Consider the following 27751-nt stretch of genomic DNA (forward strand, 5'->3'; position numbering starts at 1 on the left):
TCTTCTTAGCCCAGAGGGAGTGCCAAGGGGATACACCAGGCCGGGATACTGTGAGCCGGTGTCTGACATACTGCTGGAGATATACAGCTGGCCGCCAGACCTGCACGGTAACTACTGAGGGCTCAGACCAGGATAGAGGCATAGCCAAGCACTGGCCTGGGAGTAGTGACCACAATTGTCCTGCTCATCCTGATACGTCATCATTAGAGATTCACTGAAGATCTGGTCCTACCCAGGTAGTGCTAGTGCCTGCCCAGAACTGACAGATCGAGGTGCTGCTAGTTCCTGCCCAGGACTGACAGATCGAGGTGCTGCTAGTTCCTGCCCAGGACTGACAGATCGAGGTGCTGCTAGTTCCTGCCCAGGACTGACAGATCGAGGTGCTGCTAGTGCCTGTTCAGGACTGACAGATCGAGGTGCTGCTAGTGCCTGTTCAGGACTGACAGATCGAGGTGCTGCTAGTTCCTGCCCAGGACTGACAGATCGAGGTGCTGCTAGTTCCTGCCCAGGACTGACAGATCAAGGTGCTGCTAGTTCCTGCCCAGGACTGACAGATCGAGGAGCTGCTGTCTGCCCAGGACTGAGAGGTCAAGAAGCTGCTAGTGCCTGCCCAGGATTGAGAGGTCGAGGTGCTGCTAGTGCCTGCCCAGGCCTGACAGATTGGGGTGCTGCTTGTGCCTGCCCAGGACTGACAGATCGGGGGGGGGGGCTGCCAGTGCCTGCCTAGGAGTGACAGATCGGGGGGGGGGGCTGCCAGTGCCTGCCTAGGAGTGACAGATCGGGGGGGGGCTGCCAGTGCCTGCCTAGGAGTGACAGATCGGGGGGGGGCTGCCAGTGCCTGCCTAGGAGTGACAGATCGGGGGGCTGCCAGTGCCTGCCTAGGAGTGACAGATCGGGGGGGCTGCCAGTGCCTGCCTAGGAGTGACAGATCGGGGGGGCTGCCAGTGCCTGCCTAGGAGTGACAGATCGGGGGGGCTGCCAGTGCCTGCCTAGGAGTGACAGATCGGGGGGGCTGCCAGTGCCTGCCTAGGAGTGACAGATCGGGGGGGCTGCCAGTGCCTGCCTAGGAGTGACAGATCGGGGGGGCTGCCAGTGCCTGCCTAGGAGTGACAGATCGGGGGGGCTGCCAGTGCCTGCCCAGGACTGATAGGGCTAGGGGCTGCCAGTGCCTGCTCAGGACTGAGAGATTGAGGTGCTGCTGCCTGCCCAGGACTGATAGGTATAGGTACCCAGCACTGGCCTGTGAATATTCACTGGACTGTTCCACTGGCCCTGCTGTTATACCCTTGTGATATTGCTGCCCTCTAGCTGATAAAACCGCCAGCTGCATCATCATTCATGACCCTGTGATGAGATGCCCAGAAGATTTAGCAAGGTGATTGTGCAGCCTTTTTGGGACAGATCACAGTACTTTTTAGGTGTAACATCTTTAGTGAAGCTGCATTTATATCCAACAAGGAGAGCTGTCAGCACTTCCAGATGCAACATTATTAGGGTCCTGCACTAGGTGTTTCCTTCTAATATACCCAGGGGTTGCTTCGACCTGTACAGCATCATTTCAGATTCTCTGCTGATGTGGCACTGGGGTAAGGATGATCTGGATCTTCCAAGGCACAACATGCTCATTAGTATATGATCAGCATTGTCATCCCAATCTTAACAGGAGATCTCTACAAGGTTAACGTGTATAATTTTTTTTTTTGGCAGCCATACAAGAAAAGGTCAAAGTGATGCCTGGTAGTTGATTTGTAGCTTACCATCTGCAGCATTGTCCTCATTAGGGTGCTGTGCTGGGAACAAGGTGAAGAACCTCACTGGTCATTGCTCCCAAGCACAGCATTATCTGGGTAGCTTTTCAGGGAATGTGGTAAGAGAGTCAGGACTGCAGGACGAGTGTATCCAAATGTGAAAGTGGACTACTTGGCATAGCCTTCTGTCTTATCACCATTAAGACTCCATTCCCAGGACTGCTTAGGTATTGTCACTCAATGCATTGTACATTTGGCATAACATGATTCCAGATCTCCAGCTAAAGTGACCTCACATAAACCACCATGACCACCCCTGCCCTGCTCCCACTGTCTGGGCGCCGGATCCCTGCACTAAATTTGGGGAACTCCTCTATCCCTCACCATCGGGCCACCTTGCGGCTCTCTGAGAAGTTCATCCTTCTGCTCATACTCAGTGCCTTCATTACGCTGTGCTTTGGAGCCTTCTTTTTTCTCCCTGACTCGTCCAAGCACAAACGCTTTGACTTGGGCCTAGAGGATGTGTTAATTCCCCATATAGACTCTGACAAGGGAGATAAGAACTCGGGAAGTTTCCTCATCCATGGAGAGGGACATGATGAGCATCGACACAGGTAGGAACACACAATGTTGTCAACTGACACTCTTACAATTTAATAATCAGTGCAATGGAAGAAGCCATTTCTTAGTACAATCCGGTGTATAGTGCATGTGTCGGTTTGGGATAATAGTTTCTTAAATATTTTTTAAAAACCTAGGCAGTGTAACATGCATGTAGATTTTGCCTACAGACATCCAGCTTAAAGTCCCAAAATAAGTTCTTGGGCAGTCTCCCTAATGCTCAGTAATGCATGTATGTAGCACCTGTATCTTTGGGTGGGTGCTTTGCTTTGGATGTAAATATTTTAATATGGATGAAGTTTGCAAAAAAAAATCAGGAGTATGATACATTTAAAGATCTACTGTTTATTTACTTATAGACATTATGTAAGTTGAAAAATCTAGGAACCGTGTCAGTATGATAGGGACGTTACTTCCAGGATTTTCAGATTTCTGTTTCACACCTTAACTGGCACAATGCCCTCTTCTAAGAGAAATATCATTTCAGAGTGTAATCAACGTTTTCAGTGCCAGAGATATAAGCTATGTAACACAGGCATCATTTTTAGTGTAAAGATTACAATCCCTCTTTATAAGATGTTTATATTGGCAATTACAGCTTGTGTTAGTCAATGTGCTGTGTATCCCATGATCTACTCCCTCTGCAGCAGGATGGTGGGGTTTGGGGAAGAATTTATTGTTATTGTGTGAGCTGCTTGGGCTTTCTGGTTAAAATTTTCTGGAATTGCTTTTGGCTGCAGAATAGTTAAATGATAGCGGCCTATAGAGCCCCTTATTCGCATGCTAATCTCTTCCCATCACACTCCCAACATTACAGCAGACGGATCAATGCCGGAAGCTCTCAGGATTCAGGAGCAAAACACTGTTTCACTGCCAGCTATCAGCCAGTAGCAAGTGCTCCTTACTGTAACTTGGGGAGGGCAACTACTCACCAGCAGCACTGTCTGCTCCCCACTCTTTTTCCACTTTACTGATTAACCCAGGTACTGCCAGAGCCGGTGTCTGCAATACATTGATGTGACGTGTAAATTCCTTTCTGTATGTCCTTTTATTACCTATAGAAATATTTTGGCTGCTTTGCTACATGATTCAGTGGTGAACCACTTTAAACTTTTGCAATCAAAATCCATATTTATTTATTTTTACTTACACTTTGTCCAAAAAAGATAAGCCTGCATTACACTTCATCAGAGTTCTTGCTCAGAACATAATTTAAACTTTTCATTCCATTAGAGTAAAACTGTGCAAAATATTAAATGATATAATAGGGTAAAATGAAACGAGAGTTTCTCAAGCTTTGCAAATGAATTTTCACTTTAACCAAAAGGAAAAAAATATGCTGGCAAAAACATGGCAGTTATTGATGATGGCTGTGTCATAACTTTGCATGCAGTTTTTTCGTTTGACCATTAATATTAATTCTAGGACTACTCTGGTGCACAAATCGAATGCATAATATATTCAAGAATGCAATAATTACTCTATGGGTGCTGCAACTCTGTGTGTTTTAACTGTGTTTCACTCCTTTGTATGGGTTAATGTTCCTTCTGGAGCCACAAGCGATGCAGCAGCCGATCTGAGCCCAGCCGATCATTGCCGGCATTCTGGGACTGCTGCTGATTTGCTCAACACCGGTTTCCTACTGGGGACCAGCAAATCTGTTCAGCTCCCGAGTGGGACTTTAAAGGGACGTTGTACATTAGATTTTTCTTTGCATAAATGTTTTGTAGATGATGCATTTATATAGCCCATCTGGGCGTGTGTTTGTAAAAAACCATAGTTTTTGCTTATTTTTAAATAACATTGTGCTGCTTTTCAGACTCCTAACCAAGCCCCAACGTTTTAGAAGTAGACTCTTGTCTACCTACTCCAGCTTGCTCCTGTTTGTGTAAAGGGTCTTTTCATATGCAGGGGAGAGGTGTCTGCTTTATTTGCTTTCCAGCCCATTTCACTGGGTGTCCCAGCCAAACCCTTTTAACAGAGCTAAACTGGGAGCTTCTAAGTAAGTTTTTAGAAGGTTTGCTACTGGATTTTTAGATTGCATATTATTCTTTATAGTATTGTCTACTCTATTACATGCAGTTATATGCAAAAACACTGTCCCCTTATCTATGTTTAAACCCTTTGTGGAGGTTAACACATGGAGTTGCAGTGACGATAGTGCTACTAGAATTGCCCTTCAATTACTTGTGCTGTTAATAAAATATATATAATTTTTTTTTCTAGTGAACATGTTTGACCCTTTAATGACCAACGTACCCTGTATGGCGCACAGTTTTTAAGGGGTTACTAGCGCAGCTTTGCAGACAACGGCTATGACTGTATGTGTCACTTCCAGGAGTGCAGCGCAGAGTTAGCAACATCAATAAGACCTGTACTTTCATGTAAGGGGGTATGTGAACACTTGTTAAAGGGGCATTAAACACTAAATACATTTTATATGCATAGTATTGAGATTATTCTCCGCCTAAGTGCATGTCGCCATGTTGGAATTTACCTTTTTTATTCCATTCCAGTGCTGATGTGTTTGCACATGTGCAGTATCTCGGATACCTGCAGTGTAACCCATAATTAGAGGGAGGTGCATGAAATCTATCTAGTGTTTAATGTACCTTTTCAAGTGGTTAAATAACCAAACACTTTATTGCAATCAGCTTATCATATTTTAAGGAATATAAAACTAATAATAATATGGTCAAATGCATTAGAGGTTTACTATTGCACTTTTATGGTCCGGCACATAAGTGCAAAGGCAAATTTTAGCCCCTGAAGGGGAATGAACACATAGGCCTAGATTACAATTGAAGTGCAATAAAAAGGTTCCCTACATATATAGCAACCCTGTGCTAAGAGCAAAAATCAACCTTACACACTACCTGATTAACCCCTTCACTGCCAGGAATTTAAAGTGTGGTGCACAGTTGCAATTAGCGGCCTTCTTAATGCCAAAAAAACTAGTTTCAAAGCCACGCATGTCTATTTATGAACAAAGGGGACTAAAGAGAAGCTTTAACAACCATTTATTTTATGACTGCAGTAGCTGTGTGTAAATTTCAGTGAGAAACACAAAGTTTGTTAAAGGGACACTGAACCCAATTTTTTTCTTTCGTGATTCAGATAGAGCATGAAATTTTAAGCAACTTTCTAATGTACTCCCTATTATCAAATTTTCTTCATTATCTTAGTATCTTTATTTGAAATACAACACTAAGTTTAGATGTTGGTCCATTTTTGGTGAACCACCTGCATTGTTCTTGCTGATTGGTGGATAAATTCATCCACCAATAAACAAGTGCTGTCCAGTGTTTTGAACCGAAAAAAAGCTTAGATGCCTTTTTCAAATAAAGATAGCAAGAGAACGAAGAAAAATGGATAATGGGAGTAAATTAAAAAGTTGCTTAACATTGCATGCTCTATCTGAATCACAAAAGAAAAAAATTGGGTTCAGTGTGTCCCTTTTAACCCCTTAATGACCGCAGCACTTTTCCATTTTCTGTCAGTTTGGGACCAAGGCTATTTTTACATTTTTGCGGTGTTTGTGTTTAGCTGTAATTTTCCTCTTACTCATTTACTGTACCCACACATATTATATACCGTTTTTCTCGCCATTAAATGGACTTTCAAAAGATACCATTATTTTCATCATATCTTATAATTTACTATAAAAAACATTATAAAATATGAAGGAAAAATGGAAAAAAACACACTTTTTCTAACTTTGACCCCCAAAATCTGTTACACATCTACAACCACCAATAAACACCCATGCTAAATAGTTTCTAAATTTTGTCCTGAGTTTAGAAATACCCAATGTTTACATCTTCTTTGCTTTTTTTTCCAAGTTATAGGGCCATAAATACAAGTAGCACTTTGCTATTTCCAAACCACTTTTTTTCAAAATTAGCGCTAGTTACATTGGGACACTAATATCTTTCAGGAATCCCTGAATATCTATTGACATGTATATATTTTTTTTTTAGAAGACATCCCAAAGTATTGATCTAGGCCCATTTTGGTATATTTCATGCCACTATTTCACCGCCAAATGCGATCAAATAAAAAAAATTGTTCACTTTTTCACAAAAATGTTTTCACAAACTTTAGGTTTCTCACTGAAATTATTTACAAACAACTTATGCAATTATAGAATAAATGGTTGTAAATGCTTCTCTGGGATCCCCTTTGTTCAGAAATAGCAGACATATATGGCTTTGGCTTTGCTTTTTGGTAATTAGAAGGCTGCTAAATGCCACTGCGCACAATACGTGTATTATGCCCAGCATTGAAGGGGTTAATTAGGGAGCATGTAGGGAGCTTCTAGGGTTAATTTTAGCTTTAGTGTAGTAGACAACCCCAAGTATTGATCTAGGCCCATTTTGGTATATTTCATGCCACCATTTCACCGCCAAATGCGATCAAAGTAAAAAAAAACGTTAATTTTTTCACAATTTTAGGATTCTCACTGAAATTATTTACAAACAGCTTGTGCAATTATGGCACAAATGGTTGTAAATGCTTCTCTGGGATGCCCTTTGTTCAGAAATAGCAGACATATATGACTTTGGCTTGGCTTTATGGTAATTAGAAAGTCGCTAAATGCTGCTGCGCATCACGTGTATTATGGCTAGCAGTGAAGGGGTTAATTAGGTAGTTTGTAGGGAGCTTGCAGGGTTAATTTTAGCTTTAGTGTAGAGATCAGCCTCCCACCTGACACATCCCACCCCCTGATCCCTCCCAAACAGCTCCCTTCTCTCCCCCACCCCACAATTGTTCCCGCCATCTTAAGTACTGGCAGAAAGTCTGCCAGTACTAAAATAAAAGGTTGTTTTTTTTTTTTTTTTTTTTTTTTTTTTTAAGAAAAAAAAAAAGCATATTTACATATGCTGTGTTTAGGATCCCCCCCTTAACCCCCAACCTCCCTGATCCCCCCCCCCAAAACAGCTCTCTAAGCCTCCCTCTCAGCCTTATTGGGGGCCATCTTGGGTACTGGCAGCTGTCTGCCAGTACCCATTTTGAACAATCAAATGTTTATTTTTTTTTAAAAAAAAATTCTGTAGTGTAGCTCAATCTGTAGTGTAGCAGGATCGCTTCCAGCTGCTTTCCACACCGAGGACGTGCAGGGTACGTTCTCAGGCGTTAACTGCCTTTTTTCTGAGGACGTACCCTGCACATCCTCGGTCGTTAAGGGGTTAACAAGGAAAACTGAAAGGGCACACTTTAGGCTTTACTCACCATTTAATCTGCAGTTTCTTATTTCTGCTGAAGTGAAACAATAGGAATGTTAAAGGGACAGTATACACTCATTTTCATCTAACTGCATGTAATATACACTACTATACAGAATATGTACAGATACTGATATAAATATACAGTATACACTAATTGTCATATAACTGCATGTAATAGACACTACTATACAGAATATGTACAGATACTACTGATATAAATATACAGTATATACTAATTGTCATATAACTGCATGTAATAGACACTACTATACAGAATATGTACAGATACTGATATAAATATACAGTATACACTAATTGTCATATAACTGCATGTAATAGACACTACTATACAGAATATGTACAGATACTGATATAAATATACAGTATACACTCATTTTCATCTAACTGCATGTAATATACACTACTATACAGAATATGTACAGATACTGATATAAATATACAGTATACACTAATTGTCATATAACTGCATGTAATAGACACTATATACAGAATATGTACAGATACTGATATAAATATACAGTATACACTAATTGTCATATAACTGCATGTAATAGACACTACTATACAGAATATGTACAGATACTGATATAAATATACAGTATACACTAATTGCCATATAACTGCATGTAATAGACACTACTATACAGAATATGTACAGATACTGATATAAATATACAGTATACACTAATTGTCATATAACTGCATGTAATAGACACTACTATACAGAATATGTACAGATACTGATATAAATATACAGTATACACTAATTGTCATATAACTGCATGTAATAGACACTACTATACAGAATATGTACAGATACTGATATAAATATACAGTATACACTAATTGTCATCTAACTGCATGTAATAGACACTACTATACAGAATATGTACAGATACTGATATAAATATACAGTATACACTAATTGTCATATAACTGCATGTAATAGACACTACTATACAGAATATGTACAGATACTGATATAAATATACAGTATACACTAATTACATATAACTGCATGCAATAGACACTACTATACAGAGTATGTACAGATACTGATATAAATATACAGTATACACTAATTGTCATATAACTGCATGTAATAGACACTACTATACAGAATATGTACAGATACTACTGATATAAATATACAGTATATACTAATTGTCATATAACTGCATGTAATAGACACTACTATACAGAATATGTACAGATACTGATATAAATATACAGTATACACTAATTGTCATATAACTGCATGTAATAGACACTACTATACAGAATATGTACAGATACTGATATAAATATACAGTATACACTAATTGTCATATAACTGCATGTAATAGACACTACTATACAGAATATGTACAGATACTGATATAAATATACAGTATACACTAATTGTCATATAACTGCATGTAATAGACACTACTATATAGAATATGTACATATACTGATATAAATATACAGTATACACTAATTGTCATATAACTGCATGTAATAGACACTACTATATAGAATATGTACATATACTGATATAAATATACAGTATACACTAATTGTCATATAACTGCATGTAATAGACACTACTATACAGAATATGTACATATACTGATATAAATATACAGTATACACTAATTGTCATATAACTGCATGTAATAGACACTACTATACAGAATATGTACATATACTGATATAAATATACAGTATATACTAATTGTCATATAACTGCATGTAACAGACACTACTATACAGAATATGTACAGATACTGATATAAATATACATTATACACTAATTGTCATATAACTGCATGTAACAGACACTACTATACAGAATATGTACAGATACTGATATAAATATACAGTATACACTAATTGTCATATAACTGCATGTAATAGACACTACTATACAGAATATGTACAGATACTGATATAAATATACAGTATACACTAATTGTCATATAACTGCATGTAACAGACACTACTATACAGAATATGTACAGATACTGATATAAATATACAGTATACACTAATTACATATAACTGCATGTAATAGACACTACTATACAGAATATGTACAGATACTCATATAAATATACAGTATACACTAATTGTCATATAACTGCATGTAATAGACACTACTATACAGAATATGTACAGATACTGACATAAATATACAGTATACACTAATTGTCATATAACTGCAAGTAATAGACACTACTATACAGAATATGTACAGATACTGATATAAATATACAGTATACACTAATTGTCATATAACTGCATATAATAGACACTACTATACAGAATATGTACAGATACTGATATAAATATACAGTATACACTAATTGTCATATAACTGCATGTAATAGACACTACTATACAGAATATGTACAGATACTGATATAAATATACAGTATATACTAATTGTCATATAACTGCATGTAATAGACACTACTATACAGAATATGTACAGATACTGATATAAATATACTGTATATACTAATTTTCATATAACTGCATGTAATAAACACTACTATACAGAATATGTACAGATCTGATATAAATATACAGTATACACTAATTACATATAACTGCATGTAATAGACACTACTATACAGAATATGTACAGATACTGATATAAATATACAGTATACACTAATTGTCATATAACTGCATGTAATAGACACTACTATACAGAATATGTACAGATACTGATATAAATATACAGTATATACTAATTGTCATATAACTGCATGTAATAGACACTACTATACAGAATATATACAGTATACACTAATTGTCATATAACTGCATGTAATAGACACTACTATACAGAATATGTACAGATACTGATATAAATATACAGTATACACTAACTGTTATATAACTGCATGTAACAGACACTACTATACAGAATATGTACAGATACTGATATAAATATACAGTATACACTAATTGTCATATAACTGCATGTAATAGACACTACTATACAGAATATGTACAGATACTGATATAAATGTACAGTATACACTCATTTTCATCTAACTGCATGTAATAGACACTACTATACAGAATATGTACAGATACTGATATAAATGTACAGTATACACTAATTGTCATATAACTGCATGTAATAGACACTACTATACAGAATATGTACAGCTACTGATATAAATATACAGCATACACTAATTGTCATATAACTGCATGTAATAGACACTACTATACAGAATATGTACAGATACTGATATAAATATACAGTATACACTAATTACATATAACTGCATGTAATAGACACTACTATACAGAATGTGTACAGATACTGATATAAATATACAGTTTACACTAATTACATATAACTGCATGTAATAGACACTACTATACAGAATATGTACATATACTGATATAAATATACAGTATACACTAATTGTCTTATAACTGCATGTAATAGACACTACTATACAGAATATGTACAGATACTGATATAAATATACAGTATACACTAATTGTCTTATAACTGCATGTAATAGACACTACTATACAGAATATGTACAGATACTGATATAAATATACAGTATACACTAATTACATATAACTGCATGTAATAGACACTACTATACAGAATATGCACAGATACTGATATAAATATACAGTATACACTAATTGTCATATAACTGCATGTAATAGACACTACTATACAGAATATGTACAGATACTGATATAAATATACAGTATACACTAATTGTCATATAACTGCATGTAATAGACACTACTATACAGAATATGTACAGATACTGATATAAATATACAGTATACACTAATTGTCATATAACTGCATGTAATAGACACTACTATACAGAATATGTACAGATACTGATATAAATATACAGTTTACACTAATTGTCATATAACTGCATGTAATAGACACTACTATAAAGAATATGTACAGATACTGATATAAATATACAGTATACACTAATTACATATAACTGCATGTAACAGACACTACTATACAGAATATGTACAGATACTGATATAAATATACAGTATACACTAATTGTCATATAACTGCATGTAACATACACTACTATACAGAATATGTACAGATACTGATATAAATATACAGTATACACTAATTGTCATATAACTGCATGTAATAGACACTACTATACAGAATATGTACAGATACTGATATAAATATACTGTATATACTAATTTTCATATAACTGCATGTAATAGACACTACTATACAGAATATGTACAGATACTGATATAAATATACAGTATACACTAATTGTCATATAACTGTATGTAATAGACACTACTATACAGAATATGTACAGATACTGATATAAATATACAGTATACACTCATTTTCATCTAACTGCATGTAATAGACACTACTATACAGAATATGTACAGATACTGATATAAATATACAGTATACACTAATTACATATAACTGCATGTAATAGACACTACTATACAGAATGTGTACAGATACTGATATAAATATACAGTTTACACTAATTACATATAACTGCATGTAATAGACACTACTATACAGAATATGTACATATACTGATATAAATATACAGTATACACTAATTGTCTTATAACTGCATGTAATAGACACTACTATACAGAATATGTACAGATACTGATATAAATATACAGTATATACTAATTGTCATATAACTGCATGTAATAGACACTACTATACAGAATATGTACAGATACTGATATAAATATACAGTATACACTAATTACATATAACTGCATGTAATAGACACTACTATACAGAATATGCACAGATACTGATATAAATATACAGTATACACTAATTGTCATATAACTGCATGTAATAGACACTACTATACAGAATATGTACAGATACTGATATAAATATACAGTATACACTAATTGTCATATAACTGCATGTAACAGACACTACTATACAGAATATGTACAGATACTGATATAAATATACAGTATACACTAATTGTCATAAAACTGCATGTAATAGACACTACTATACAGAATATGTACAGATACTGATATAAATATACAGTATACACTAATTGTCATATAACTGCATGTAATAGACACTACTATACAGAATATGTACAGATACTGATATAAATATACAGTATACACTAATTGTCATATAACTGCATGTAATAGACACTACTATACAGAATATGTACAGATACTGATATAAATATACAGTATACACTAATTGTCATATAACTGCATGTAATAGACACTACTATACAGAATATGTACAGATACTGATATAAATATACAGTATACACTAATTGTCATATAACTGCATGTAACAGACACTACTATACAGAATATGTACAGATACTGATATAAATATACAGTATACACTAATTGTCATATAACTGCATGTAATAGACACTACTATACAGAATATGTACAGATACTGATATAAATATACAGTATATACTAATTGTCATATAACTGCATGTAATAGACACTACTATACAGAATATGTACTGATACTGATATAAATATACAGTATACACTAATTACATATAACTGCATGTAATAGACACTACTATAAATAATATGCACAGATACTGATATAAAAATCCAGTATAAAACTGTTTAAAAACGTACTTAGAAGCTCTCAGTTTAGCTCTGTTGAAAAGGTAGCTGGAAAGCCCATTGCAAGTGGGAAATAAGACACTCCCCCCTCCCCCTTCTTTTGCATATGAAAAGACCCTTTACACAAACAGGAGCAAGCTGGAGAAGGTAGCTGACGGTATTCTCATAAAACTTTAGGGCTTGGTTAGGAGTCTGAAAATCAGAGCAATGTTATTTTATAAACGAGCAAAACTATACATTTTAAAAGAAAAAACTTTATGGGCTATATAAATCATCTACAAAACATTTATGCAACTAAAAATGTGTATAATGTCCCTTTAACATAATGACAGTAGCAAGCCCAGTCTTCTACAGATGCCAGTTTGTATTGGCTCCTCCAAGTAAGGAAAGTGCTGGGGGAATTTGAGATTTGAGAAACAAGCAAACGAGGTGTAAATCTCTTCTAAAAATGGTCAGACTCTGCTATGTTAATTGATAGGAAGAATGAAATATTTTTTGTTCTTGGAAGATGTTAACTGTCTGTTTAGGAGGGTATTTTCTCCATTATAGATCTAAAGTGTGTGACAAGGGTGTTCTCTCAAGATTTGCTAATAGACTGGAATGGCTTTGAATTTGATACCCTCCTTAAGGTAATGGGATGCACTTCACACTGGAACTCTAATAGGCTGGAACTGACCACACATTGCCTGCCTTGCTTAAAGGGACAGTCTTCTTAAATTTGTTTATTGTTTAAAATGATCGATAATCCTTTTATTACCCATTCCCCAGTTTTGCACAACCATCACGGTTATATTAATACACTTTTTACCTCTGTGGTTACCTTGTATCTAAGCCTCTGCAAACTGCCCACATATTTCAGTTCACTTGCTTTTTAACCAATCAGTGCTGACTCCTAGGTAACTCCATGGGAGTGAGCACAATGTTATCTATTTGAGGAGCGCTAAAGAAAGCTAAAAAAGCTAAGGGAAGTAGATATAAAGGATTCAACGGATTTATTTTACAAAGGATACATAAAACCGGCTAAAAATGTATAAATACACATCTATAGTAAAAGTAAAAAAGGGAGGTAATGACTTCCTTATTGCTTATCACAGCTATGGTAGTTATAAATAATGCACACAGGTACGTTTACCGTTCCTGAGAACACACAAATACGGTGCCGTTGCTGAAATCACAAATAATTTATAAAAGTGTTATACAAAAACCATCTGTATAAATATAATACTTAAAAAATAGAAATAGGATTTGTCCTCAGTGTCTAAAAAATGTATATCCTCTAATGGTGAAACAAACTCATTCCTAATGCATGTGTCCAAAAAGGTACAAAACAGAAAAAATATAGAAAGTTATCTAAACAGAAAAAAACATAGAAAGTTATCTAAACAGAAAAAGTATAGAAAGTTATCTAAACAGAAAAAGTATAGAAAGTTATCTAAACAGAAAAAGTATAGAAAGTTATCTAAACAGAAAAAGTATAGAAAGTTATCTAAACAGAAAAAGTATAGAAAGTTATCTAAACAGAAAAAGTATAGAAAGTTATCTAAACAGAAAAAGTATAGAAAGTTATCTAAACAGAAAAAGTATAGAAAGTTATCTAAACAGAAAAAGTATAGAAAGTTATCTAAACAGAAAAAGTATAGAAAGTTATCTAAACAGAAAAAGTATAGAAAGATATCTAAACAGAAAAAGTATAGAAAGTTATCTAAACAGAAAAAGTATAGAAAGTTATCTAAACAGAAAAAGTATAGAAAGTTATCTAAACAGAAAAAGTATAGAAAGTTATCTAAACAGAAAAAGTATAGAAAGTTATCTAAACAGAAAAAGTATAGAAAGTTATCTAAACAGAAAAAGTATAGAAAGTTATCTAAACAGAAAAAAACATAGAAAGATATCTAAACAGAAAAAGTATAGAAAGTTATCTAAACGGAAAAAAACATAGAAAGATATCTAAACGGAAAAAAACATAGAAAGTTATCTAAACGGAAAAAAACATAGAAAGATATCTAAACAGAAAAAAGTATAGAAAGTTATCTAAACGGAAAAAAACATAGAAAGATATCTAAACAGAAAAAAGTATAGAAAGTTATCTAAACAGAAAAAACATAGATAGATATCTAAACAGAAAAAACATAGAAAGATATCTAAACAGAAAAAGTCTATGTGTTCAAAAATGGTGTAGAGCAAAATGAAAAATAATAATCCACAAAATCCAAACTAGATGTGAGACGATCTATGTGCACAGAAAAAATCCATATGATGAGGCAGGTGCAATCTTCAAAATGATTTAAGAATATCCTCAAAGCAGTAAAGGGTCGATACTTCTATCTGTAAGATTTTGTTAGCTATATTGCACTATGTACTTGTATCTCTTATATGGAGACTTATACTGCTTTGAGGATATTTTCAAATCATTTTGAAGATTGCACCTGCCTCATCATATGGATCTTTTCTGTGCACATAGATCGTCTCACATCTAGTTTGGATTTGTGGATTATTATTTTTCATTTTGCTCTGCACCATTTTTGGACACATTTACTTTTTCTGTTTAGATATCTTTCTATATTTTTTCTGTGTTGTACCTTTTTGGACACCTGCATTAGGAACCTTTTTTAGGAACTAGTTTGTTTCACGATAAGAGGATATATATTTTTGGACACTTTGTGGACAAATCCTATTTCTAATTTTTAAGTATAATATTTACACAGATGGTTTTTGTATAACACTTTTATAATTTATTTGTGATTTCAGCAACGGCACCGTATTTGTGTGTTCTCAGGAACGGTAAACGTACCTGTGTGCATTATTTATAACTACCATAGCTGTGATTGGCAATAAGGAAGTCATTACCGCCCTTTTTTACTTTTACTATAGATGTGCATTTATACATTTTTAGCCGGTTTTATGTATCCTTTGTAAAATAAACCGTTTGAATCCTTTATATCTACTACGCTTAGCTTTTTTAGCTTTCTTTAGCGCTCCTCACATTGCATTTTTCCGTTTTTCTCCTAAGATCTGGTTGAGAGATCTTGCTTATAGGAAGAACTTGTGTAGTTTTACTTTGGCGCTGTGTATTATTTACTATTAATGTTATCTAACTGGCGCTGTCTAGCGGTGAAAAACTGTCAAAATGTACTGCGATAAGAGGCGACTTTCAAGGTCTTAGAAATTTGCATATGAGCCTACCTAGGTTTAGCTTTCAAAAAAAGAACACCAAGAGAACAAAGCAAATTTGATGCTAAAAATAAAATGACATGCCCTTTCTGAATCATGAAAGTTTGACTTGACTGTCCCTATAATATTCTGGCATCATGTGCACAAATCTAAACTTACTAAGTTATTTAGTATTAAACCCCTATTGGTAAGAACACTCTCAGCCGCTCCCATATGAGGTTTTTTTTCACCTATGTGATGTCGCCATGGGAAATCTAGGTCACTTACCTTAGGGTGAGTAACATGATACCAACCCACCTTGAGTTACACAGATTAAACCAGTTACAGAATTAGACTTATTTTATAGTTGTTGTTTTAAATATAGAAAGGCTGATGAGCTATGTCACCTACATGTACTGTGTGTCAGCACAAGGAGAATCTTGTCCGTGCCCTGCTGGAACTAGAGCAGATGGTTTTGTACAGGGGAACCACATACAAATAAAACTAGTTACATTAGTGATGCATATGAAAGCGGATCAATCTATAAAGAGGACACCAGCAGAATGTGTCCTGGGACATGTATATCCCTGCCTATTTCATAGCTTGCTGTCTGGCAGTTATATAGATCCCTAGCTGCCAGGTTACCAACAAAGAAGACATTGAGGCGCCCATGGCATCCTCCTTATGGCCAATTCTGCAGTAGTTTTGACTGCTCCCACATATGTGTTCAGCAGTCAGGAACTAGGACCTCAGATTACAAATTGTTAGACCAGTGAGAGAGATTTGTTATCCTATAGAAACTTACCAAGGAAATGTAGTACATTTGAGAATAGAAATAATTAGAAATGTTTCTTAAAACATGAAGTTTAATGTTAACTTCCATATAACTTTAATTAACCTCCTCCATTGGAGAACTTTACTTGGAAGAGATTTCTTTTGTAAGTTTACCTATTGGGTTATCAGAGCAAGCTCTATGTCACAGCACAGGGCTCAGGGCTCTGCTGGGGGCTGCCTTGTCCCCTGTAGGTGCAGAGAGTAAAATAGCTTTATAGTGCTGTTCCTTATGGGGTTATCAGAGCGAGCTCTATGTCACAGCACTGGGCTCTGTACAGTTATACCGGGGGCTGCCTTGTCTCCTGTAGGTGCAGAGAGTAAAATAGCTTTATAGTGCTGTTCCTTATGGGGTTATCAGAGCGAGGTCTATGTCACAGCACTGGGCCCTGTACAGTTATACCGGGGGCTGCCTTGTCTCCTGTAGGTGCAGAGAGTAAAATAGCTTTATAGTGCTGTTCCTTATGGGGTTATCAGAGCGAGCTCTATGTCATAGCACTGGGCCCTGTACAGTTATACCGGGGGCTGCCTTGTCTCCTGTAGGTGCAGAGAGTAAAATAGCTTTATAGTGCTGTTCCTTATGGGGTTATCAGAGCGAGCTCTATGTCACAGCACTGGGCTCTGTACAGTTATACCGGGGGCTGCCTTGTCTCCTGTAGGTGCAGAGAGTAAAATAGCTTTATAGTGCTGTTCCTTATGGGGTTATCAGAGCGAGCTCTATGTCACAGCACTGGGCCCTGTACAGTTATACCGGGGGCTGCCTTGTCCCCTGTAGGTGCAGAGAGTAAAATAGCTTTATAGTGCTGTTCCTTATGGGGTTATCAGAGCGAGGTCTATGTCACAGCACTGGGCCCTGTACAGTTATACCGGGGACTGCCTTGTCTCCTGTAGGTGCAGAGAGTAAAATAGCTTTATAGTGCTGTTCCTTATGGGGTTATCAGAGCGAGCTCTATGTCACAGCGCAGGCCCTGTACAGTTATACCGGGGGCTGCCTTGTCTCCTGTAGGTGCAGAGAGTAAAATAGCTTTATAGTGCTGTTCCTTATGGGGTTATCAGAGCGAGCTCTATGTCACAGCACTGGGCCCTGTACAGTTATACCGGGGGCTGCCTTGTCTCCTGTAGGTGCAGAGAGTAAAATAGCTTTATAGTGCTGTTCCTTATGGGGTTATCAGAGCGAGCTCTATGTCACATCACTGGGCCCTGTACAGTTATACCGGGGGCTGCCTTGTCTCCTGTAGGTGCAGAGAGTAAAATAGCTTTATAGTGCTGTTCCTTATGGGGTTATCAGAGCGAGCTCTATGTCACATCACTGGGCCCTGTACAGTTATACCGGGGGCTGCCTTGTCTCCTGTAGGTGCAGAGAGTAAAATAGCTTTATAGTGCTGTTCCTTATGGGGTTATCAGAGCGAGCTCTATGTCATAGCACTGGGCCCTGTACAGTTATACCGGGGGCTGCCTTGTCTCCTGTAGGTGCAGAGAGTAAAATAGCTTTATAGTGCTGTTCCTTATGGGGTTATCAGAGCGAGCTCTATGTCACAGCACTGGGCTCTGTACAGTTATACCGGGGGCTGCCTTGTCTCCTGTAGGTGCAGAGAGTAAAATAGCTTTATAGTGCTGTTCCTTATGGGGTTATCAGAGCGAGCTATGTCACAGCACTGGGCTCTGTACAGTTATACCGGGGGCTGCCTTGTCTCCTGTAGGTGCAGAGAGTAAAATAGCTTTATAGTGCTGTTCCTTATGGGGTTATCAGAGCGAGCTCTATGTCACAGCACTGGGCCCTGTACAGCTATACCGGGGGCTGCCTTGTCTCCTGTAGGTGCAGAGAGTAAAATAGCTTTATAGTGCTGTTCCTTATGGGGTTATCAGAGCGAGCTCTATGTCACAGCGCAGGGCCCTGTACAGTTATACCGGGGGCTGCCTTGTCTCCTGTAGGTGCAGAGAGTAAAATAGCTTTATAGTGCTGTTCCTTATGGGGTTATCAGAGCGAGCTCTATGTCACAGCACTGGGCTCTGTACAGTTATACCGGGGGCTGCCTTGTCTCCTGTAGGTGCAGAGAGTAAAATAGCTTTATAGTGCTGTTCCTTATGGGGTTATCAGAGCGAGCTCTATGTCATAGCACTGGGCCCTGTACAGTTATACCGGGGGCTGCCTTGTCTCCTGTAGGTGCAGAGAGTAAAATAGCTTTATAGTGCTGTTCCTTATGGGGTTATCAGAGCGAGCTCTATGTCACAGCACTGGGCCCTGTACAGTTATACCGGGGGCTGCCTTGTCTCCTGTAGGTGCAGAGAGTAAAATAGCTTTATAGTGCTGTTCCTTATGGGGTTATCAGAGCGAGCTCTGTGTCACAGCACTGGGCCCTGTACAGTTATGCCGGGGGCTGCCTTGTCTCCTGTAGGTGCAGAGAGTAAAATAGCTTTATAGTGCTGTTCCTTATGGGGTTATCAGAGCGAGCTCTATGTCACAGCACTGGGCCCTGTACAGTTATACCGGGGGCTGCCTTGTCTCCTGTAGGTGCAGAGAGTAAAATAGCTTTATAGTGCTGTTCCTTATGGGGTTATCAGAGCGAGCTCTATGTCACAGCACTGGGCCCTGTACAGTTATACCGGGGGCTGCCTTGTCTCCTGTAGGTGCAGAGAGTAAAATAGCTTTATAGTGCTGTTCCTTATGGGGTTATCAGAGCGAGCTCTATGTCACAGCACTGGGCCCTGTACAGTTATACCGGGGGCTGCCTTGTCTCCTGTAGGTGCAGAGAGTAAAATAGCTTTATAGTGCTGTTCCTTATGGGGTTATCAGAGCGAGCTCTATGTCACAGCACTGGGCTCTGTACAGTTATACCGGGGGCTGCCTTGTCTCCTGTAGGTGCAGAGAGTAAAATAGCTTTATAGTGCTGTTCCTTATGGGGTTATCAGAGCGAGCTCTATGTCACAGCACTGGGCCCTGTACAGCTATACCGGGGGCTGCCTTGTCTCCTGTAGGTGCAGAGTAAAATAGCTTTATAGTGCTGTTCCTTATGGGGTTATCAGAGCGAGGTCTATGTCACAGCACTGGGCTCTGTACAGTTATACCGGGGGCTGCCTTGTCTCCTGTAGGTGCAGAGAGTAAAATAGCTTTATAGTGCTGTTCCTTATGGGGTTATCAGAGCGAGGTCTATGTCACAGCACTGGGCCCTGTACAGTTATACCGGGGGCTGCCTTGTCTCCTGTAGGTGCAGAGAGTAAAATAGCTTTATAGTGCTGTTCCTTATGGGGTTATCAGAGCGAGCTCTATGTCACAGCACTGGGCCCTGTACAGCTATACCGGGGGCTGCCTTGTCCCCTGTAGGTGCAGAGAGTAAAATAGCTTTATAGTGCTGTTCCTTATAGGGTTATCAGAGCGAGCTCTATGTCACAGCACTGGGCCCTGTACAGTTATACCGGGGGCTGCCTTGTCTCCTGTAGGTGCAGAGAGTAAAATAGCTTTATATTGCTGTTCCTTGTGGGGTTATCAGAGCGAGCTCTGTCACAGCACTGGGCCCTGTACAGTTATACCGGGGGCTGCCTTGTCTCCTGTAGGTGCAGAGAGTAAAATAGCTTTATAGTGCTGTTCCTTATGGGGTTATCAGAGCGAGCTCTATGTCACAGCACTGGGCCCTGTACAGTTATACCGGGGGCTGCCTTGTCTCCTGTAGGTGCAGAGAGTAAAATAGCTTTATAGTGCTGTTCCTTATGGGGTTATCAGAGCGAGGTCTATGTCACAGCACTGGGCCCTGTACAGCTATACCGGGGGCTGCCTTGTCTCCTGTAGGTGCAGAGAGTAAAATAGCTTTATAGTGCTGTTCCTTATGGGGTTATCAGAGCGAGCTCTGTCACAGCGCAGGCCCTGTACAGTTATACCGGGGGCTGCCTTGTCTCCTGTAGGTGCAGAGAGTAAAATAGCTTTATAGTGCTGTTCCTTATGGGGTTATCAGAGCGAGGTATATGTCACAGCACTGGGCCCTGTACAGTTATACCGGGGGCTGCCTTATCTCCTGTAGGTGCAGAGAGTAAAATAGCTTTATAGTGCTGTTCCTTATGGGGTTATCAGAGCGAGCTCTATGTCACGGCACTGGGCCCTGTACAGTTATACCGGGGGCTGCCTTGTCTCCTGTAGGTGCAGAGAGTAAAATAGCTTTATAGTGCTGTTCCTTATGGGGTTATCAGAGCGAGCTCTATGTCACAGCACTGGGCTCTGTACAGTTATACCGGGGGCTGCCTTGTCTCCTGTAGGTGCAGAGAGTAAAATAGCTTTATAGTGCTGTTCCTTATGGGGTTATCAGAGCGAGCTCTATGTCACAGCACTGGGCTCTGTACAGTTATACCGGGGGCTGCCTTGTCTCCTGTAGGTGCAGAGAGTAAAATAGCTTTATAGTGCTGTTCCTTATGGGGTTATCAGAGCGAGCTCTATGTCACAGCACTGGGCCCTGTACAGTTATACCGGGGGCTGCCTTGTCTCCTGTAGGTGCAGAGAGTAAAATAGCTTTATAGTGCTGTTCCTTATGGGGTTATCAGAGCGAGCTCTGTCACAGCACTGGGCCCTGTACAGTTATACCGGGGGCTGCCTTGTCTCCTGTAGGTGCAGAGAGTAAAATAGCTTTATAGTGCTGTTCCTTATGGGGTTATCAGAGCGAGGTCTATGTCACAGCACTGGGCTCTGTACAGTTATACCGGGGGCTGCCTTGTCTCCTGTAGGTGCAGAGAGTAAAATAGCTTTATAGTGCTGTTCCTTATGGGGTTATCAGAGCGAGGTCTATGTCACAGCACTGGGCCCTGTACAGTTATACCGGGGACTGCCTTGTCCCCTGTAGGTGCAGAGAGTAAAATAGCTTTATAGTGCTGTTCCTTATGGGGTTATCAGAGCGAGCTCTATGTCACAGCACTGGGCCCTGTACAGTTATACCGGGGGCTGCCTTGTCCCCTGTAGGTGCAGAGAGTAAAATAGCTTTATAGTGCTGTTCCTTATGGGGTTATCAGAGCGAGCTCTATGTCACAGCACTGGGCTCTGTACAGTTATACCGGGGGCTGCCTTGTCTCCTGTAGGTGCAGAGAGTAAAATAGCTTTATAGTGCTGTTCCTTATGGGGTTATCAGAGCGAGCTCTATGTCACAGCACTGGGCCCTGTACAGTTATACCGGGGGCTGCCTTGTCCCCTGTAGGTGCAGAGAGTAAAATAGCTTTATAGTGCTGTTCCTTATGGGGTTATCAGAGCGAGCTCTATGTCACAGCACTGGGCCCTGTACAGTTATACCGGGGGCTGCCTTGTCTCCTGTAGGTGCAGAGAGTAAAATAGCTTTATAGTGCTGTTCCTTATGGGGTTATCAGAGCGAGCTCTATGTCATAGCACTGGGCCCTGTACAGTTATACCGGGGGCTGCCTTGTCTCCTGTAGGTGCAGAGAGTAAAATAGCTTTATAGTGCTTTTCCTTATGGGGTTATCAGAGCGAGCTCTATGTCACAGCACTGGGCCCTGTACAGTTATACCGGGGGCTGCCTTGTCTCCTGTAGGTGCAGAGAGTAAAATAGCTTTATATTGCTGTTCCTTATGGGGTTATCAGAGCGAGCTCTATGTCACAGCACTGGGCCCTGTACAGTTATACCGGGGGCTGCCTTGTCCCCTGTAGGTGCAGAGAGTAAAATAGCTTTATAGTGCTGTTCCTTATGGGGTTATCAGAGCGAGCTCTATGTCACAGCACTGGGCCCTGTACAGTTATACCGGGGGCTGCCTTGTCTCCTGTAGGTGCAGAGAGTAAAATAGCTTTATAGTGCTGTTCCTTATGGGGTTATCAGAGCGAGCTCTATGTCACAGCACTGGGCCCTGTACAGTTATACCGGGGGCTGCCTTGTCTCCTGTAGGTGCAGAGAGTAAAATAGCTTTATAGTGCTGTTCCTTATGGGGTTATCAGAGCGAGCTCTATGTCACAGCACTGGGCCCTGTACAGTTATACCGGGGGCTGCCTTGTCCCCTGTAGGTGCAGAGAGTAAAATAGCTTTATAGTGCTGTTCCTTATGGGCTTATCAGAGCGAGCTCTATGTCACAGCACTGGGCCCTGTACAGTTATACCGGGGGCTGCCTTGTCTCCTGTAGGTGCAGAGAGTAAAATAGCTTTATATTGCTGTTCCTTATGGGGTTATCAGAGCGAGCTCTATGTCACAGCACTGGGCCCTGTACAGTTATACCGGGGGCTGCCTTGTCTCCTGTAGGTGCAGAGAGTAAAATAGCTTTATAGTGCTGTTCCTTATGGGGTTATCAGAGCGAGCTCTATGTCACAGCACTGGGCTCTGTACAGTTATACCGGGGGCTGCCTTGTCTCCTGTAGGTGCAGAGAGTAAAATAGCTTTATAGTGCTGTTCCTTATGGGGTTATCAGAGCGAGCTCTATGTCACAGCGCAGGGCCCTGTACAGTTATACCGGGGGCTGCCTTGTCTCCTGTAGGTGCAGAGAGTAAAATAGCTTTATAGTGCTGTTCCTTATGGGGTTATCAGAGCGAGCTCTATGTCACAGCACTGGGCCCTGTACAGTTATACCGGGGGCTGCCTTGTCTCCTGTAGGTGCAGAGAGTAAAATAGCTTTATAGTGCTGTTCCTTATGGGGTTATCAGAGCGAGCTCTATGTCACAGCACTGGGCCCTGTACAGTTATACCGGGGGCTGCCTTGTCTCCTGTAGGTGCAGAGAGTAAAATAGCTTTATAGTGCTGTTCCTTATGGGGTTATCAGAGCGAGCTCTATGTCACAGCACTGGGCCCTGTACAGTTATACCGGGGGCTGCCTTGTCTCCTGTAGGTGCAGAGAGTAAAATAGCTTTATAGTGCTGTTCCTTATGGGGTTATCAGAGCGAGCTCTATGTCACAGCACTGGGCCCTGTACAGTTATGCCGGGGGCTGCCTTGTCTCCTGTAGGTGCAGAGAGTAAAATAGCTTTATAGTGCTGTTCCTTATGGGGTGGTCAGAGGGGGTTTGTTATATGCCAGAGAGACAAAACAGTAATGATTTGATTTGCCCACAAACAAGCTACTTACAGAAGCTCTCGTGTACAGGTTCTGGCTAATTGATTGCTATTTAGTGTAATTACTAATACTGTATAACATACAGGAATGAGTAGATCTGTTTACCAGGACCTGCTTGTTTACGATGTGCGACTGATGCAACGTAATTGCACAAGTGAGCCTTCCAGCCTTTTCATGTAAAGTGAATTAACTAATTGCAGGTAACACCTGTTACTCATGTTCTGCTAGAGGAAGCAGGTGCTGTTCCAGCTCATGTGAAATCGCTCTCAATATTTACATTTTCCTCCTGAAACTGAGTGGCACATTATATAGATGGTACAAATCTCTCCTTAACTTTGCATGTCTTGTAACAAAAGTGTTAATCTTGTCGTCCTAAAACAGTTTTGTGTCTATACTTTGCAATGCATAAACTTACATGCTCCTTTTAAATAATAAAAATAGTCTGATCTATAATTAAAGGGACAGTCAAGTCCAAAAAAAAAACTTCAAATAGGGCATGTCATTTTAAACAACTTTCCAATTTACTTTTATCAACAATTTTGCTTTGTTCTTTTGGTATTCTTAGTTGAAAGCTAAACCTAGGAGGTTCATATGCTAATTTTTTTAGACCTTGAAGGCTGCCTCTACTCTAAATGCATTTTGACAGTTTTTCACCACTAGAGGCCGTTAGTTCATGTGTTTCATTTAGATAACATTGAGCTAATACACATGAATTTACTGAGGAGAGAGCACTGATTGGCTACAAAGCATGTCTGTCAAAAGAACTGAAATAAGGGGGCAGTCTGCAGAGGCTTAAATACAAGGTAATTACAGAGCTAAAACGTGTATTATTATAACTGTGTTTGTTTTGCAAAATTGGGGAATGGGTAATTAAGGGATTATCTTTTAAAAAACAAAACAAATTCTGGTGTTGACTGCCCCTTTAATAAACCTAATTACAGTGTTTTACTGGAATGTTCCCTTTCTTGCTGTAACAGTGAGCAGTGTTTATATGGCTAATACCTCTCTGTAGGTAACCGAACCTGATGGTGGATTTCCTACTTCTGTCATCTGCAATAATGATTTCACAGCGCAAGCTCTCTCTAGTTGTTTACAGTATTGTGCCATTAATTCAGTGTTTTGTTTTTCTTGCTTTTTGCAACTCCTAGCAATATCAGCAGAGTCATAAAAAACCTTTATTTGTAGAAAGTTTTTTATTCAGCTTGCGGAGTAGTACAAAATCCTTAAAGGGACAGTACAGTCAGAATTAAACTGAAATTGATTGGATGGAGAATATTTATTTTTGTTTAATTTACTCCTTTTTATCAACATCTGGCAGCAGTGTTTTAATCCATGTTGTACATAGTTGCAATGCAGCTGCCACAGACTCCTAAAGACATATGCACGCTCCTATGTTCCTATCAGCCTGTCTAGATTAATTTACTTTTCAACAAATGATTCCAACAAAACAAAGCAACATTGGTTATAGAAGTAAATTGTAAAACTGTTTAAAATTGCATTTTCTACTGTCCCTTTAACTCGCAACTAAAATGTATCTGTTCACATCAGTGGTTAAAGGGACAGTCAACACTTCATTTAACATGATTGGATATTGAAAATAAAAAACCGAAGTTGCGCCTGCACTATACCCCTCCTGCCTTGCCGCCTTGCTTCTTTCCTAATCAGTGTCGCTAACCTCTCTAATAACCGGTAAATATGGCAGCCGAACTCCCCCCACCGTTACGTAGCTGCTTTCTTCTTCAACGGATAAGCAAATCAGAATCCAGTCCTCGGACAGAAATTGCACGCTCTGTGGGGGGAGTTCGGCTGCCATATTTACCAGTTAGAGAGGTTAGCGACGCTGATTAGGAAAGAAGCAAGGCAGGAGGGGTATAGTGCAGGCGCATTTTCGTTTTTTTTATTTTCAATATGCAATCATGTTAAATGAAGTGTTGACTGTCCCTTTAACATGCGTGGAAAACGTGACGTTTCATGATGGTGTTTTGCTCATTTGTATAATGGTCAAGTTTGAAAACTAAAGTACATTTTGAGATGGGATTCAGAGGATTTTATGAGTGCTGATTTACCTAACCATTAGGTATGGTTTAGATTTAGATCCAAAAGCAGCTAAGATCCTTCTCCCTATATTTATGATACTGAAAAAACAAAAAAAAACAATTTTTTTGCTAAGCTTCTTTCCCAAAATATATTGCTTTCTAGTTAAATAAATACAACTATAATTCTCAAGAGCATTTCCTTATTGCAGGGCTGGACAATTCCAGGATCCAGGGAGCCGATTACTCCTAGAATTTTCTCCCTGGTGCCTTACGTTTTGAGTTATTCTCCATATACCACTGTCTGGCTCATAAAAGTATATCTGGCTCCTAATTATTCTTATGGTCTACTCCAATTTTTAAATTGATTTGTCTTCTCCTGCCTTATGGCAGAGTATCATGCGTTTAACTATACATTCAACCGCTTGTGGTGGTTAAAGTCAGCTGTGGTGACAGTGCATTACTGTTACAATAGTAACATAGTAGATGAGGTTGAAAAAAGACCGAAGTCCATAGAGTTCAACCTATACTAATCCAATATACAGTACTTACAAAAAAGCTCCAGTTGAGCTTAAATTAATCCCACTAAAAGCTGACCCACTTAATACAAGCAATCATATCCATGAATTTTGTTTTTAGCCAGAAATGTATGCAAACCATTTTTAAATGTATCTACGGTATTGGCATTCACTACCTCCTTTGGTAATGAGTTCCACAATTTTATTGCTCTTACAGTGGAAAAAACGTTTCTGTTGCAGGAGATTAAATCTCCTTTCCTCCAACCTTAAACTGTGACCTCTTGTCAGAAACAATTTTCTTGGAATAAACAGAGCTTCTGCCATCTCTGTATATGGGCCTTGAATATATTTATATAAAGTAATCATGTCACCTCTCGAGCGTCTTGCAGGGGTTAAACGTATGCTGCTCCAACACATTCCAGCTTTTTATTATCATTTAAATGTCTGAGCCGTGTTTCCAAGGATCTTTTGAGCCTGGACATGTGAAGAGGAGTCATAAAGGAATGACTAGGGACAGTTATTCGCCACTTGCACCCTGAATTATCGAGCCCTGGGATAGAGCATGCAATTTGAAAAAATGTACTTCTATAATCATGTTTACTTAAAAGGACATCTAATTCTAAATAAATGCTAGATATGATCTAATCAAATCATATATTAGCCTGCAAGGAATATACATGGTGTTTTTTTTAAATTATTATTCTTATACTGTTTAAATATTAGTGTGTTTTTGTGTCCAATGGCTGCCATCATGTTCTAACCTAGGTTCCTTCTGTGCTATGGCCAATCAGGGACAGTTATATATGGGTCACAAGTGTCCAATGACTGTGTGAAAAACAGCTGTGTTTGTCTGGAGTCTGCACTTCACTTCTAACCCCACAGTTTCCAGAGATAAAGTAAGGAAAAGGGGACACATAAATAATGTAAATGTCACAAATGTTTTTGT

At 39.1% G+C, this 27751-nt stretch overlaps 1 protein-coding gene across 2 annotated transcripts in view; it reads left to right on the forward strand.

The window, feature by feature from the left end:
• Positions 1–1444: 1444 nt before the first annotated feature.
• MAN1A2 (mannosidase alpha class 1A member 2) overlaps positions 1445–27751 on the forward strand; it is a 354032-nt gene continuing 327725 nt past the window's right edge. The window contains exons 1-2 of one of the 2 annotated variants that reach the window (XM_053705764.1): positions 1445–1586; positions 1708–2362. In XM_053705764.1, coding sequence (XP_053561739.1) covers positions 2055–2362 — 308 coding nt within the window. In that variant the 5' untranslated portion in view covers positions 1445–1586; positions 1708–2054. Of the gene's footprint in view, positions 2363–27751 lie in introns of both variants that reach the window. The other variant, XM_053705763.1, reaches the window with a different exon arrangement.

This window comes from Bombina bombina, chromosome 3 (assembly GCF_027579735.1).
Source record: "Bombina bombina isolate aBomBom1 chromosome 3, aBomBom1.pri, whole genome shotgun sequence".
Lineage (NCBI taxonomy): Eukaryota > Metazoa > Chordata > Amphibia > Anura > Bombinatoridae > Bombina > Bombina bombina.